The 17831-nt window shown below is 43.3% G+C and overlaps 1 protein-coding gene across 5 annotated transcripts in view; it reads left to right on the forward strand.

Annotated features, from left to right (window-relative positions):
• runx1 (RUNX family transcription factor 1) overlaps positions 1 to 228 on the forward strand; it is a gene marked incomplete at both ends in the record, with an annotated part of 39948 nt that extends 39720 nt beyond the window's left edge. For all 5 annotated transcript variants that reach the window (XM_084447444.1, XM_084447445.1, XM_084447443.1 and 2 more), the window contains one exon: positions 1 to 228. This exon is cut by the window's left edge and continues 296 nt beyond it. In XM_084447444.1, the coding sequence (XP_084303570.1) occupies positions 1 to 228 (228 nt within the window).
• Between the last annotated feature and the right edge of the window lie 17603 nt (positions 229 to 17831).

Below are 17831 nucleotides of genomic sequence, written 5' to 3' on the forward strand. Positions count from 1 at the left end.
TACTACAGCACCGCCGCCGGCTCCTACCAGTTCTCCATGATGGCGGGGAGCGGCGGGGAGCGCTCGCCCCCCAGGATCCTTCCGCCCTGCACCAACGCGTCCACAGGCTCCGCCCTCCTGCACCCGTCTCTGCCCAATCAGAGCGACGGCGTGGGCGTGGAGGCCGAGGGGAGCCACAGCAGCTCGCCGACCAACATGGCGGCGGAGGCGGTGTGGCGGCCATATTGAGAGAGTGAGAGGCTGGTTGATGGACAGGCCTCCTGGCCAGTGAGAGGGGAGGGGGACTTTGACCTGAGCTTCTCTTTGGATTAACTGAGGACAATTGTGGAGGCGGGAACAGACACAGGGTGCCATTTTACACTGATAAGCATGTAGCAACGAATATAATTTAATTCTGCTTTGTTTGTTATTTTTCAAAGGATTCTTTGCCATTCTTATGATTGTTGTTGATATATTGTCTTTGCTCATGCCAAATATTGTAATGGCTTATGTGTATGTGTGCGTGTGTGTGTGTATGTGCATGTGTGTGTGCGTGTGTGCGTGTGCGTGCCACAATCTCCCCGAAATCCTGCTCAGCTCCTCATCTGAGCTAGTTGTATAGTACTGTCTGAACAGCCTGTCTGTTCTGTCACATACAGTGTGTATGGGTTCATGGCCGTGTTGATGTTTGCACTGATCTTAAAGCAGCACTGGTTAGCTGGTTCACTGTAGCTGGAAAGAGAAAAGGACAGGTAAAGCTGTTCCCAGGTCAGAGTTTCTGGTTGTTATTCATTCTACAGGTTCCTACTCTGTCGTCACCGCAGTCAAAATGTCAAGATTCCTTAATTTATTCTTTCACAGACCTTAATGGTTGCGTCCCGTGTTGGCTGTGTGTGTGTGTGTGTGTGTGTGTGTGTGTGTGTGTGTGTGTGTATGTGTGTGTGTGTGCGTGTGTGTGTGTGTGTGTGCGTGTGTGTGCATGTGTATGCGTGTAGGGTTTTGGGGGAAAGGATGAGACACATTCACCAGGTTCACCTCCATTTGTAAATAACCGTTGAGCGTAAATTACGTTTGTTGATGTCTGGTGAGGTCATCATTGCCGGACAGTTATTTGTAAGATTTAAAGTAGCATCAAATACTCTTTTTCTCACATTTTGTTTTACTGAATGAATATAAATATTGTTGTGAAGAAAAGATATATGTGTATTTGTCCTTACATTCTCTATCTCACTCTCTCTCTCTCTCACACACACACACACACACACACACACACAGCCCTATGCTATTCCTGACCTAGGAAGAATTTACACAGGCAAACAGACAAGCCCTGGCCTGCCCTCTCTGCCAGTCTGGAGTCCTAGACATACGCACACACACACACACAAACACACACACGTACACACACACACACACATACACACACACACGCACACAAACACACACGCACACATACACACACACAAACACACACATGCGCACACATACACACACACAAACACACACGCACACACAAACACACATGCACACATACACACACACGCACACACATATACATATACACACACACACACACACTAACACACACGCAGGCGCACATACACACGCGCACACACTCACACACACACACATGCACTCTCTCTCACACACACACACACACACAAACACACAGGCACATACGAGGATACTCACAAAGGCTTCTCAACCCTGAATAAACAGATATGGGCATATTCACACACATAACTTCACACACACACAACCACACACACAAAACTACACACATACACACACACATACACACAACCACACACAACCACATACACACACATACACACAGCCACACACACACACAACCACAGACACACACATACACAGAACCACACAGACACACACACACAACCACATACACACACACACACACACACAGCCACATACACACACACACACATACACACATACACACAGGGCTAAATAAAGGTGGACCTGTCCAGACAGTGGGCACACAGAGTGCGGCTGTGAGGTCTGTGCTATAACCCTCCTCCAGGACTCAGGCCAATGCTCATAAAACAAAACATTCTTAGGAAAAATGAGCATGGAGTCTGAGAGGCCAGCAGACACTCCTTCAGCCTCCCTCTGCCTCCTCCCACCAAACCTCTGTTCAAGTATGACACATCGTGAGAAATGGGGAAAGAAAGGTTTGGGTGTGTGTGCATGTGGGTGTGTGTGTGTGTGTGTGTGTGTTAGTGTGTGTGTGCGTGTGTGTGTGAGAGAGAGAGAGTGTGTGTGAGAAAGAGAGAGATAGATGAGGACAATAATTGACTCATTAATACATGTATTTCCATAATGTATAGAATTTGCATTCGAGACGAGATTCCATGGAGGACCATGTTCATAATAACCACATCAAAAATGCCTACAGCGGTCAATCTTTGTTTGTAAATACTGCTCTCTAGTGGCGCTTTTGTATGACACAAGTTCATTCAGTTTGTTTAGCTTGTGAAAGGAGAGGCACATGTTTGGGTGTTGAATGTTGTAATATTCAAGGCCTTAAGCCCTTCATGACTAACCTTGGGACACTTTCCACTCAAAAGAGCGAGAAAAAAGTATTTACAAAACTGAGCAGCCGGCTGGACTCATCGATGGATAGTTTTATGGTCAGTTTAGTTCTGAACTTGATTGATCACCAACGGTAATGATAAACGCAGAGAAATGACCGCTGACAGGAATTAGCATATTCTCTATTAATCATGTTGACAAGAAAGGGATGCGGGGACAGGGGGTACAGGGGGGCTGAGGAGGACTGATGCTGCTTAGGAAGTAGAATTTATTATTAGGAGATAAACCAATAATTAATTCCACTCAAAAATTGCCTATACTGCAAAAAGAAAAAATTGATGATGAGACAAAACTCAGTAATATTTCTACCTACATACATACTACCTACTTATTACCCACCTACATATCACCTACCTACCTCCCTGCCTACCTACCTACAGTACCTACCAACCTACCAAGCAACCTACCTACAGTACCTACCTACCTACCTACCCACTTACCTACCCACCTACCTACCTTCCCACCTACCTACCTACCTACCTACCCACCTACCTACCTACAGTACCTACCTACCCACCTACCTACAGTACCTACCTACCTACCTACCTACCTACCTACCTACCTACCTACCTACAGTACCTTCCTACCTACCTACCTACAGTGCCTACCTATCTACCTACCTACCTACCTAATAGCTTCCTACCTACCAACCAAGACATAGTACGGTAACAGCTACAACACTTGTCTTGATAATCGCCAGCACTGTGCTGCACTTTTTATTGACCTCACACATTTGATATGGTGGATCACAGCATTTTATTAAATAAACTATTCTCCACAGGGATAGACTAGCTATCGGTCAACTGGTTCTCAGATTATCTTAATGGGAGGATTCAGGCTGTTGGTGCCGATCAATCAAGCTCTCTTGTAGTTGGTAAGGGTGTCCCACAGGGGTCCATCCTGGGTCCACTTGTATTTACTATCTATTATCTATTGGTCACAAGCTTGTCCTAAACTCCGACAGGATAAAATGTATGTTGTTTTCAAGGTCTCGTGGGACTGATGACAGTAGGTATACAGACTCTTCATGGGGCACAAATAGAAATTGTTGACTCCTATAAATAATTGGGTATCTGGCTGGACAGCAGGCTATCATTCCAGACCCACGTGGAACACCTCACCAAGAAGCTAAGGGGAAAGAAAGGATTCCTTTTCAGAAATAAGTCCTTTTTTTCTACTGTTAGAAAGAAAATGATTGTGCAATCATCAATATTATCTTTCTTTGACTATGGTGATGTTCTGTATATGCATGCCTCGCCCTCTTCTCTCTAAGAGAGTGTTGAAAAGCTTAACGCAGCTGGCAAAAAACAAATCTCCATGTTCATTATGACATCTATAAAGAGACACTTCACATTTATAATTTGGAGCTGAGAAATGCACGTCAATCCTTCTTTTCTGACATCATCACCAAAAACAATAATAATGCGTGTGCTTTGTTTGCCACCGTCGATAGGCTAACAAACCCTCCTGTGTCAGTAGCCTCTGAACTTCTATCCACCAGGGCCTGCAATGAATTTGCCTCATTCTTCACTGACAAAATTCAGAAAATTAGACAAGCACTCAGTGCCTCCATATCAGGTACAGGACATGTGTTGTCCCAGTGTCCACTTTAAATCAATACCATGACACAATTGTATCTGATCAACCATAAAAGCCTGGAGGACATTATACAATATCTGAAATCCTCCTCCTGTTGCCTTGATATTCTGCCTACACACTTTTTCAAAAATGTATCTAACTGCATGGCCTCTGATTTACTACAAATTGTAAACACATCTCTTCTTTCAGGTGTGTTCCCACAAACCCTAAAAACTGCAGTTGTCAAGCCACTCTTTAAAAAATAATAATCTAGACACCTCACAAATGAACAATTATAGGTCCATATCAAACCTCCAATTTTTAAGTAAAATCACTGAAAAGGCAGTTTTTCAACAGCTGTACAACTTCCTGGCACGAAATAATTGTTTTTATGTCTTCTAGACAGGATTTCTACCACACCACCACAGCACTGAGACTGTTCTTGTTAAGGTCTTCAAATACATCCATTTAAACACAGACTATGGAAGAATTTCAGTCTGAGTATTACTGGATCTCAGCGCTGCATTCAACACGATTGACCACACATATTATTAGGCCGACTCGAAAACTGTCTGGGAATTTCTGGCACAGTGCTAGACTGGTTTGAATCCTACTTGAAGGACAGGGACTATTTTGTGTCTATAGGCAATTACAAATCTGAGCTGACAAAAATGTCAGCTCAAAATGTGGAGTTCCCCAAGGCTCCATTCTGGGGCCTATTCTGTTCAACATTTCCATGCTCCCACTAGCTCATATTATGGGAAACAACAAAATATGTTACCATAGCTATGCAGACAACACACACATTTATATCACCATATCACCAGGAGACTATAATCCCATACAAGCGCTGAGTAAGAGCATTGAACAAATCAACGATTGGATATGCAAGAATGTTCTTCAACTAAACAAAAAGAAAACTGAAGTAATTGTCTTTAGAGCCCAAGGAAAACAATTAAAAGTCAGCGCTCAGCTCCAATCAGTAATGCTAAGTGCTTACTGTGCTTTGTTAAATATCATATTAGAGACTACAGGGACAGCTAACACATAATGGCCTACCATGTAGGCAACTTCTCTGTAACTATTTGTGCACTCTACTGTTAGTCATGTCTCTCTCATGAAGTATTTAGCCCATGTTTACTGCTCTGTACCATGTACCATGTTTACTGCTCTTCATTGCTCTCTGTAAAGCGCATTGTGTTGTGTCTGTGTATGAAATGCGCTATACAAATAAAGTTTGATTTGATTTGCTAAAAACCACAAACGAAGCCAGAAATCTTCGTGTAGTCATGGACTAAGATCAGAATTTCAACAGTCGTATTAAGACAATTACAAAGTCAGCTATCATCTAAAGAATATATCAAGAATTAAAGGATATATGTCTCAGCAGGATCTGGAAAAACTAATCCATGCATTTATCTTCAGTAGACTCGACTACTGTAGCGGTGTGTTTACAGGTCTCTCTATAAATGGATCAGACAGCTGCAGCTGATTCAGAACGCTGCTGCTCGAGTCCTCACTCAGACTAAAAAAGTGGATCAAGTCACTCCAGTTCTGAGGTCTTTACCCTGGCTTCCTGTCTGTAAAAAAAATATTTTAAAATACTGCTGTTGGTTTATAAAGCAATGGTTTGGGGCCAAAATATATTTCTGATCTGTTGTTACGTTATGAACCATCCAGACCTCTCAGGTCGTCTGGCACAGACCTGCTTTCTGTCCCCAGAGTTAAAACATTACATGGAGAACCAGCGTTCAGTTTTTATTCTCCACATATCTGGAACAAACTTCCAGAAAACTACAGGTCTGCTGCAACTCTCAGTTCTTTTAGATTGAAGACTTCTTTTTGCTGCTGCTTTTTATTAAATCAAATAATTATTAATTCAGTCACTGCACTGTAACTTTTATTCCTGTATTTTATTTTTCCTGCATTTTTGTTTTAAATGCCCTTTTTTGTATTTTGTTTTATATTGACATTTTATGTGTGTCTTGCACTTTGTCTTGATGCTTTTAATGTCTCATGTAAAGCACTTTAATTGCCTTGTTGCTGAAATGTGCTATACACATAAACTTGCCTTGCCTTGCCTAAAACCTCTTGTCCTGTTGGTATATCATAGTGCTCTGTGTTTTATCACTGGCTTCTCACCCATCATGTGTTCTGTATAGCAGAGGTGGATGGCTGTCCCTTGCCACAGAAGCTGTTAATTGCCTCCGCAAAGTGCATTATTTTTCGATAACAGCACTCACATTTTCTACATTAAAATATAATGTTATTTTATATATGATATTGATGGTTTGCTATATGCTTTGCTCGCTGCTGAGTTTCATTAATAGTCCCCCTGCGCTAAATCACGTTGCTATGTAATTACAAATGGTATATCATATTCCCTGGAGGAACAGCGATGATGCAATAGTTAACATGGGGGTTGAGGCATAAGTGAAATGGAAAGTGTCTATTACCTTTTCTTTCAGCAATGTCTCTGACCCCTGGATATGACTTAGCAACCCAAACAATGAGCCTAGCAACCCAAACTAGCTAATTCCATAGCCTACTGTATTGCTAGCTAGCCATGAGCAAAGTGTAGGCTACTGCATATTTGCTGTGCAAAACATCAATCGTCCAGTTGTCAAATCTAATTGTCAACAAACATTTATGATGATGATGACATTTATGATGATTGCTTTTAATTTCTGGAAGGGACTTGGATCTACAGACTGAACTAGAATCTACTAAGTATAATTTCCTTACTCTAATAGGTAGTACTAAGTGCTATGTCGTCAGTGTCGTTGTGAAGCTGTTTTGTTAGTTAATTATATTGTGAGAGTAGTTTCTGCCTGAGATAGATTAATTGACCTGGTGAGTGCCCTGAGGGAGTGGCTTACTCTCCTGGCAGACGATTAGCAATCAGCAGCAACAGGCCTTAAACACTGCTGCCCTAGACGGCGACAGTTCCCTCCAGTGTGCGACTGAAGGCTAAGGCGACCAAAGGCACCGGGTGACTTATTAAAGAGCAACTTTGTCACGAAAGACAGTGTCAGGAAAGTAGTACGTCTACATATACTTCTGTACCTGTTTTGTTACCATTATGTGTTTGCATCCTATTCCTGTTGTGTCCCTTCTCCGGGGGTCACGCAGACATTGGGTCACCCCCAGACTCTGTAACCCCTCTAACCTCATCTATCCTACTGTCTCAACTCATAGAGAGCAAGTGGTGACAGGGGGACTTTGGAATTGCCAGTCGGCGGTGCCCAAAGCTGAGTTTCTCAGGCTATGCATCCTCGCTCTCCCTCAGCTTTCCTGCTCTCACCGAGACATGGATCACACCAGAGAACACTGCCACACCCGCAGCCCTGTCAGATGTGTACTCTTTCTCCCACACTCCCAGAGCTGTGAGGCGAGGTGGTGGTACTGGCCTGCTCATTTCCCCAACATGGAAATACTCTCTCTTCTCTATTTCACAGTTCTCCCTGCCCTCTTTTGAATTCCATGCTGTCTCTGTCACATATCCAATCAAGTTCACCATTACTGTTGTGTATCGCCCACCAGGTCCTCTTGGTGAATTCCTGGAGGAGCTTTATACACAAGTTTCGCACTTCCCTGATGATGGGTCCGCACTCATCCTTCTCGGCGACTTCAACATCCAGAGTCAGAAATTGGAACCTCTTCTCTCTTTCCTCTCCTTCTTCGATCTTCACCTCTCTTCTTCTCCTCCTACTCACAAAGCCAGCAACCAGCTGGATCTCATCTTCACTAGACACTGTTCCACCCCTAACCTCTCTGTCACTCCCCTCCATCTCTCGAGAGCGAACTCTCTCTCCTCTGTCCTGATACTCCTAGACCTGTCAGCAGCATTTGATATGGTAGACCACCAGATCCTCCTCTCCACCCTCGAGGAGAAAGGCGTTGCTGGCTCTGCACACTCCCTGTTTGCATCCTACCTGACAGGCCTCTCCTACCAGGTGACATGGAGAGTTTCGATGTCAGAACCGCATAGTCTGACTACAGGGGTTTCACAAGGGTCTGTCCTGGGTCCTCTCCTGTTTTCCCTCTACACTACATCTCTGGGCTCTGTCATTTGCTCGCATGGCTTCTCCTATCACTGCTATGCCGATGACACCCAACTGGTCCTGTCATTTCCCCCTTCTGATACACAAGTGGAGATACACATAGCTGGGTGTTTGACTGACATTTTGGAGTGGATGATGACACATCACCTCAAGCTCTTGTCTTTGAAATCGAGATTTTAACATGTTTTTGAAAGATTTTTCAAGGTGCCCATCCACATCCATTGTATGACCAAAACGGTGTTAGAGCAATTATCAGACTTTCTCAAAAGTGCTAGTTTTGGCAACGTTTTGATCTGAACCATTGTATCTGATCATAAGTAACCTTAAAACAGGGCTAAATATGCATTTTCCCTTTACTACTCCTTTAATGTCTTACCTGGTAAAATAAAGGTTTAATAAAAAAATAAAATAAATGTAATCAATTTACTAGCGAGTGTGCCCCAGAAACACTGAAAATGACCAGGCTTCCAGTTTTGGAACTTCAGGTAGCACCACGACACGCGTTACTTCTGCATTCCACGATTACAATAGAAGTCTATGGAAATGTCGCAACTCTCTCTCTCCACGGTACTGTAATACACACCCCTCCAGCCAATCAGAATGGAGTTGTGCTAGTTGTGCTTACATAGAGCATATAGGCCTGTTGTGGTTTTTCACATGCCTCTGTAATATGATCTTTAGAAACGTCTTTAGACACGAAATAGCTTCCTCACTTGCTCCAGCACGCATGCGCACAGCGTGCTGCCGCAACGATTGCGCGCTGTGCGTATGCGTGCTGGAGCAAGTGAGGAAGCTATTTCGTTTCGAAAGACGTTTCTAAAGATCATGGCATGTGAAAACCACAACAGGCCTATGTTGTATGTAAGCACAACTAGCGATTCATCAAGACAGATTGATGAAAACAACCGTTTCGCGGCAGAAAATAGATTTTTAGAAACTGCATTCTAAGTGCCCCGACCACCGCCATTACATGGATATACTGGCTCGCGCTGGATTTTACATTTCTTCTACATGCCTCCGAAATACACCAAAGTGATCTCGGTGAGTCAAACGTCTTATAATATGTCGTAAATAAGGTCCAGGTTGTCAAAAACGAGCATTGTCCTTTAAAGAGAAAGTGTCCAATACGTTGTCTTTCATCAAGTTTCCTACCCCTGGATACAACCTAGCAACGAGTCATAGCAACCTTAACTAATTCAAGATTCAAGATCTGTTTATTAGCCATTTATATGGTTCACACATACTAGGAATTTGACTAGGGTTAAGACATACTGTACGCTGTTGCAGATGACATAGGATGTGGGTACAGGACAGGACAGTGCAAAGACATGACAGTGCAAAACAGTACAACAAACAGTGCAAATACAAAAAACTGTAAACAAAATACAGTGCAATGTGTAAATTACGATATACTAAGAAAGGGGGAGGCACAAATGCAATATACATACTATATACAGAATGGAGTGTGGTGAGTGAGTGTATGTACAGTGAGTGTGCAGTGTGTATAGTGTAGTGTGGTGGATGCGCAGTGTTATGTGCAGTAAGCGCAGTGTGTGTGCCGTTGAGGAGGTATGTGGAACAATCAGAGGTTGTGTGCAAGTGGTGCAGGGGGTATAGAGTCAGTCGGGGGGGGCGTTGTGGGGGACACAAGCCTTGTTAATGAGTCTGATGGCCGTGGGAAAGAAGCTGTTTATGTGATGTGAGGAGGACCCGGTCCTGATGGGCCGCAGTCTCCTGCCAGAGGGGAGTGGGTCAAAGAGGCCGTGACCGGGATGGGAGGGGTCAGCCACGATCTGTCGGGATGACAGTTTACAGCCGATCATGCTATAATGTACCTGATATTAGCATGTAGTAAATAAGATACTGCATATTTGCTGTGTAACATATAATTTGTCCAGTTGTCAGGTCTAATTGCCAACAAACTGTTTATTTATGATAGCCAGACACCTCATTGTCCCCAAATCAATAACACTTTTCCACCTCAAATATGGTAGGTGTGGAACAGCTCAATGATAGGTAGCTGGGGATCCTGTTTACAAATAAACAAATAAATGAGTTCCTCTTGTGTACCCACAGAACAGATTGCTTGACAGTGACCTTGACAGATGACCTCTCTCCTCCCTCTTTCTTTTTATCCATCTTCTTCTCTTCTGTTACCCACTGGGTAAAATATACACTTGCTGTAGTGTTAAGCCTACTGGAGAGTGAGACACACTTGTCTTTGCAGTGGACACACCCTCTGTACATGCAGCACTTGTTGGCTGAGTTGCAGCACACCTTCTCTATACCAAGTTTAAGATGGGCAGTTTCAATAAGTTTCAGCTGATTGAGCTTCTCAGCCACAAAGCTCAGATTTTCATGTAACTTACACATGCATGTGTCTCGTTCAGAGGGTGAATCAGAGTGCCTCTTTAAACGTTGGCACCTCTTTTTGTATTTTTCTTAGTTTTCTTTTTCCCCCCAGTTTTTCCTGAAGTTGTTCTATTTTCTTCTTCAACTTTTCTTTTTTGTATTTTTTCTGTGCCACCAGACATTGCTTACAAAGACAATCATACAAATTAGTCAACACCTCTGTGATGCTTTTGTGCCTGGCGTTGCCATCCTGATCATCTGAGCTCACATTGTTTTATTATACATATCAGTTGATTTGGGTTTGGCAAAGCCAAGCAGACCCTTTTCATTTACCCCCTCTCCTCCCTCTCATTCTCTAACTCTTTCTAACAACAATTTTCTAATACTAAACTGCCCATTGCTCTAACCTTGAAGATCCTGGCTGTGGGAACTGACCCTGGCTTGATCCTCTTCTTGCTTCTTTTGTAAGCTGCTCTCCAAATTTTAGGCTTCTGCCGCTGTTCTCTTTTACTTAAGTGATTGATTTTTTTGTTGTTGTTGACCCAACTAAGGTCAATAGTATCCAGCTCCAGCTGTGCAGCCGCCCGAAATAGGACCCTAGAAATAGGACCAGAAAAATAGGGCCCTTCATTTTTTGCAACAGCGCCACCCAGTGAGTGGGAGTTGTAATTGCAGCCATGGAGCCGCGAGAAAGAGGACCCGAGAAATAGGGCCCTTCATTTTTTTTTGCAACAGCAAAAGTAGTAATTGTAGTAATTGCAGCCGTGGGAATAGGACACCAGAATTCTTTCATCATTTTGTCGATCATTTTTCAAGTTTTAATCAGTTTTGAGATGACTAAAGCATAGGATCCTTTTCCAACAGCTTACCATTTCTTTCGTAATTTTGTCCATCCTTTTTCAAGTTTTAATTAATTTTGAGATGACAGCTTACCAATTATTTTGTAATTTTGTCCATACTTTTTCAAGTTTTAATCAATTTTGAGATGACTAAAGCATGGATTCAGATTCGAACTATGAGGTTTTATCAAAAGATCGATTCAAAAATAAATAGTAACAATTAATATTCAAATGGCAACAATAAATATTAAAATACACACACACAAACACAATCATTGCATATTAACATTGAGCATTTTAATAACAATAATAATGAAGGTGTCAAGTGGCAGAAGTTGAGGTCCCGAGACATCAGCTAGACCTCCACGTTCTCCTGTGCCCACTTGTGCTCCACAATCTCCAGGGCGTCCCACTCACTGACAGACACTCTATATTCTTCTGGCACTCTGCAGATTCACATGAAACACATTGATTTTCCCCCCATAGTTTCACTTGGGCATGCAGAGGAGTACTGGCACCCTGATGGGTCTTGAGAACAGCATAGATCCCATTGACAGGATCTATACACGTACTTTGAAGGTGGAAAGTTGCTGTTATTCCCTTCTGTTTGTGTATGTGCTTCCTCTCCATGTGCTTTTTAATGTTTTTTTCAAGCATGTTAAAATGGCAGACGGGACATTTTTGGCGTGAACGCTGATGATGGACCCTTTTGGGGGTTGGCACTGTGTTGGCTGCATTGGCGGCCACTGTGTTGACAGTGGAGGTCGCTGCATTAGCAGGGGCGGTCGCTTCAGGGGCGGTCACTGCAGGGGTAGGGGAAGTCGCTGCAAGGGTAGGGGCAGTCGCGGCAGGGGCGGTCGCTGCAGGGGCAGGGGCAGTCGCTGCAGGGGCAGGGACTGTCGCTTCAGGGGCAGTCGCTGCAGGGACGGTGGCTGTTCCCTTGCACAATGTAAGATGGTGGGTGAAGTCAACTCTACTTACAAGTGTTCCCTGGCAGTGGATGCAGTGGTAATGCAAAGTTCGTACCGGTCTACATTGTACCCCACATCTATGGATGGTATACCCTATAACAAAGCATACAATTGTAATATTAGTATCAGTTGAATAGGCTACACAACATCTGAATTAGATATCTGCCACAAACACATTACAGAGGGGTTAGTTTGATTCATTGCTCAAATGGAATCGGTCTCTTCTGTAATCCCATTTGCATTTTCCAGAGAATGTTGGACAACTTTACCTTCATAGAAAACTGCCCGGTTGAAGTGGCCCTCGAAGTGGCTCTTCAGCTTACTCAGCATGGTTGGGTTGAATGAGGATGCATCACAAAAAGGGCAGTGATACTTCTGGCAGCCTGTGGTGCATCTCTGCACCTCTGGCAGAGATCTTGCGATTTGAATGGTGATATGCATCCAGAGCCCACTTGGTCACCTCAGGTGAGCACTGAGCACACAGAGAGCAGGCTATGCCTGGCTCTTAAGAGCCTTTTGGGTGGTGTGTGTGTGTGTGTGTGTGTGTGTGTGTGTGTGTGTGTGTGTGTGTGTGTGTGTGTGTGTGTGTGTGTGTGTGTGTGTGTGTGTGTGTGTGTGTGTGTGTGTGTGTGTGTGTGTGTGCGTGTGTGTGTGTGTGTGTGAGGGAGAGAAATAGAGAGAGTGAGTGAAAGTGTGTGAGTGAATGAAGTGATGCTCAGGTGAGCACTGAGCACACAGAGAGCAGGCTATGCCTAGTGCCTTGTGTGTGTGGGTGAAATAGAGAGTGATTCTTGAAAGTGTGTGTGAGTGAATGAAAGTGAGTGAGTTGTGTGAATGAGTAGATAGGACGAAGACTCTGATGACAATACTGCAAAAAGAAAGAAAGCATGGTTAAAATCGTGTGTTATGTTAACTAAATCGTCAGCACCACACAGTAGGCTATAACACACAACATCAATATTATTATACAACTAGCCTAATAGCCTACATTTGATTGTTATATGCAAATTAGACATTAGGCCTATAATTGAAGAATAATAGGTAACGTTAGCCTGCTATTCTAAAGCCCAGTTCAGTCCAAACATTAACAACAAACAACAAGATTGCTTGCAATAAACAATAATAATTCTAACCCTATTGTAGTCTCTTCTCGCTTATTGCATGTTGTTAAAACGCTGGTTGCAATAGACTAGACTGTGTGTGGTTACTGTTGTTTCCTTATGCTGTGCGTTATTGCTGGTATTCTAAATTGCAAATAACGTTAGAGGGGCGGCATAATGCATGTGCCGGGAGTTATAAAGACAAAGTCTTATTCCAGCCAGATATGTCCTGAAATGCCTGTCCTTTACATGATTGGGGTATATAACAATTGAAAGTGTTATATCATTGATTAGCTATGTCAATAAATGAAAAGTAGTCTTGAGCTTCGAATAACGTTACAGTGCTTAACTAACTAGCTAGCTAACGTTATCTATAACGCTAGCTAGCTACTAGCTACAATCACTGAGGTCAGTTTTAGTCTAATTTTTAATCTTTTGTCACAAATCTGGATGATTACATGTGTATGACAACTAGCAATACATATAGTAGTAATGTTACAGTACGTATGAGACCGAAGTTCCAAGGCGTTTGTCGAGTAGGTAGGCAGGTCCTGATGAAGCAGGCCCCCAGGATTCGAAATCTAAAGTGAAGCCCTATTCGTCTTATGCTGTGTTCACATCGGGAGCGAATTTTTCCGGCCATTCGCAAAAGTTAAATTTTTTGAACTTTCTGCGGCGGATTCGCGCGGCAACCCATTGGATCCCGCATCACCTCAGGTCAGTCTGACGTAATTGGGGGTGCACAACAATGCGATGGGCAGCCAGGCGAAATAGCTCCAGGGGACCTGGTCCCAGGTGAGTTGAACAGCTGTCCACCCAGAGACGGGATCTCTTGTTGCGGCATGAAGTTCGCGGCTAACCCGCCGAGCTCGAAACAGAATGAATACCACCTACTAGCAAACAAAACATGTTCAGTCCCAATTATACTGTTAAAACTAAGATGCCTGGATACAAAAATATGTTTTCCAACGGATATATTTCACGAAAGTAGATTAATAAGCAAGCCGCTTTTCATCGCTAACCCAGAGGGGAGAGAACATGAACGCAATCTGTTCGTGCACTACAAGAACGCGTCATTGATACCTTTGACTGCGCATGTCAAAGGTATCAGTGACACGTTTTTTTCAAAGATGGCACGGTTCAATAAGGCTTCCCTTTACCGAGCAGTCAGTGAATGGAGTGACCCTGGCTGCGTTCCGAATCGCATACTTCTACTTCTTACTACCAGTTCCTACTACAGCTGCCCTTAGAAAGTACATACTTTGCAAGCAGTAGGCATCCAATTTGGGCATAACATTGCGCCTTGAAATTTGCCCACATCCCGCTGTCCATAACACGACATTCGTCTACAGCTGTCACGACTCGCACATGTGACGCACATTTCCGCTGCGCACAGGATTGTGGGTCAGAATAGCCAGGGCTGCGTTCCGAATCACATACTACCCTACTATATAGTATGCCAAAACAGGATGTAGTATGTCCCAATACATAGTATGCCACATGCAGTATGGCAAAAAATACCAGGATGTCCTACTACATCCGGTCGTATTTTGCAGTATGCAAGCCAGCAGGCTTTTCTGGCTATTCTGACCCACAATCCTGTGCGCAGCGTCACATGTGCCAGTCGTGACATTCGTGACAGCTGAAGACGAATGTCGCGTTATGGACAGCGACGGATGTGGGCAAATTTCAAGGCGCAATGTTATGACAAGGTAATATGTCCCAATTGGATGCCTACTGCTTGCAAAGTACGTACTTTCTAAGGGCAGCTGTAGTAGGTACTGGTAGTAAGTAGTAGAAGTATGCGATTCGGAACGCAGCCCAGAAAAGCCTGCTGGCTTGCATAATGCGAAATACGACCGGATGTAGTAGGACATCCTGGTATTTTTGCCATACTGCATGTGGCATACTATGTATACTACATCCTGTTTTGGCATACTATATAGTATGGTAGTATGCGATTCGGAACACAGCCCCTATCCAGTTCTATTAATACATCCATGACAAAATCCTGTAGGAATGTCCACAGACGTTCCGGCAGGCAGCTCGCTAGCGTGATGACGTTGGCGTCTGTGTAAGAGACTAGGGGAGAGCGGGGCGCGTTGGAGCATTTTTTGCCTTAAGCTTATTTATTTAAAAATGATTTCGGTTTTATTATGAATTTTGCGATGCATGTATACCTATATCTGTTGGCTACAAAAGGACATCAAAACGAGGTTTCCAGCACTTACCAGTTTCTTACAGTTTTGCCAAAAGTGGCGGATGTGAAAACGGTCCAACGTGCCTCATGGGTGAGGCGCGTTGGACCACGAAGTGTGGCGCATTGGACCAATATTGTACATTGCCTTAAAACCCATGCAAATAACATTACTGTATCTTCTTACAACTATATGTTGCTACATACATGTTTTTTTCACTACCTGCATGCATTATTTATACTGCTAGGTATTTATTATGTATAGGCCTAATAATGTCAAGTTCTATACGATATTTGCTCATATATTTAGTATTTATTTTATCATAAGCCTATGTATATAGTTGTATTCATTATGTCTGTATATAGCTTGTATTTATTTATTGTGTTATAGGCTAATGTATAGATTGTTGGGTGATGATTTATATGAATATCTAACTCATAAATTAACTATTATCTCCTGAATTAGGCTACCTGACTTGGGCTTAACCCATGAAATATGGCAGATGGTAGGTAGTCCCTCAGCTCCCTCTCCTGACGCTTACTGAACACTTGACCATGGCGAGAGTAGCCAACATCAGGGAGCCGTGTGCTGCCTGACTCTTGCATGTCCCTCCTCTTTTTAAGTAGCGTAACAGGGAGACGTGACTGATGGAGTAGCTTTTAGCTGCACCACGTACAAGACATTCCTCTCTCCACTTCTCTGGCTGCCAGCTCAAGCACCTCCCTGGCCACTTCTCTGTCGGTCTTACATTGCCTATTTCTCATACTGTGAATAAAAGTAAAGAAAAATGGCTAGTAATGCATGATCATTGAATGTGGGCTGCGTTGGACCACAGTGGTCCAAAGCGCCCCACCTACTGGAGGCTATCTATCTGGCTAGCTGTCACTCAGTGCTATGTAGCATGAAACACAAAAATTATTCTATCTTATAGCCACTAAAACAGTGATTAAAATGATATATGTTTGGATTCTGTGACATACGTATACACAAGGTATAAATCAAAAAACACTAGCGTAAAAAAAACAAACTTACATGGGGTAAAAACAGATGATCGCCAAGAAAATGTTTAAAGATTTTCCGCCGACTTCAGGATAGGATAGGTCCTAAGCCAATTAAGGACTGGACGTGATGTAGAGCAGTGGTTCTCAAACAGTGTGCCGTGAGGCAAGTCCGGGTGTGCCGTGTAATTTTGTGACAATTTATGTAAAATAATAATAATAATAAAAATAATAAATAAATATTATAATGGTTATTTTATTATTAGTTCATGGCCCGGGTAAATATTCGATTCGGATTGGCTGGAATAGTTCATAATCGAATTCGAAAGGTTCCCACTGACATCAGCCGCGCCCCAGGCAGACTGCGCACCTTGATTCATAGTCGACGTAAACAACGCAAACTACGTTGTGAACGCAAGCTCCAACATGACTCGAGAGCTTGCGTTCTGTGTTTTGTTTTGTGGAAACGCAAGGAATTGCACTATTGCTTGCGTCAAGTGACAAATTTCGGCATGACACACGCAAGGACGCAACGAGATCTTGCGTGGCCTTGCGAAGCTTGCGCTTATGTAGTTTGCGTCAACTATGAATCCGGCCTAAAAGAGAGGTTTGAGCGCTACTTCCCACGTGTGGACAACATCGAGGACTATGACTGGATTCGAGACCAATTCAACCAGGAAGCATCAAGAGAAAATCTCACTTTGAGAGAGAGAGAGGAATGTGCAGAGCTCCGTATGGACCGCACACTGAAACTCAAATTGAGAGAGCTCCCTCTGGATCAGTTTTGGTTGGCTTCTGCATCAGAGTACCCGACCATCTCCAGCCACGCTATTGAGCAACTTCTTCAGTTCCCCACTACCTAACTGTGTGAGCTGGCGTTCTCTACTCTGGTGTATAAGAACAAGAGCAGGTCGCGCCTCTCTGTTGAACAGGACTTGCGAGTGGCCCTCTCTTCAGTACCACCAAGGATTTAGAAAATCTGCGGCCAGTGACAGGCACATGTGTCTAACTAGCTTGTAAGTAGGCAAAACATATTGATAATAGTAAATGTTACTGATTCAATTTTAAATTACACTTATAATTTCTTTAACACATTATAGGCTAATTAGGCCTACAATTTGGCAACATAATATAATAAG

Source organism: Borostomias antarcticus, assembly GCF_949987555.1.
Source record: "Borostomias antarcticus genome assembly, chromosome: 12".
NCBI classification, from domain to species: domain Eukaryota; kingdom Metazoa; phylum Chordata; class Actinopteri; order Stomiiformes; family Stomiidae; genus Borostomias; species Borostomias antarcticus.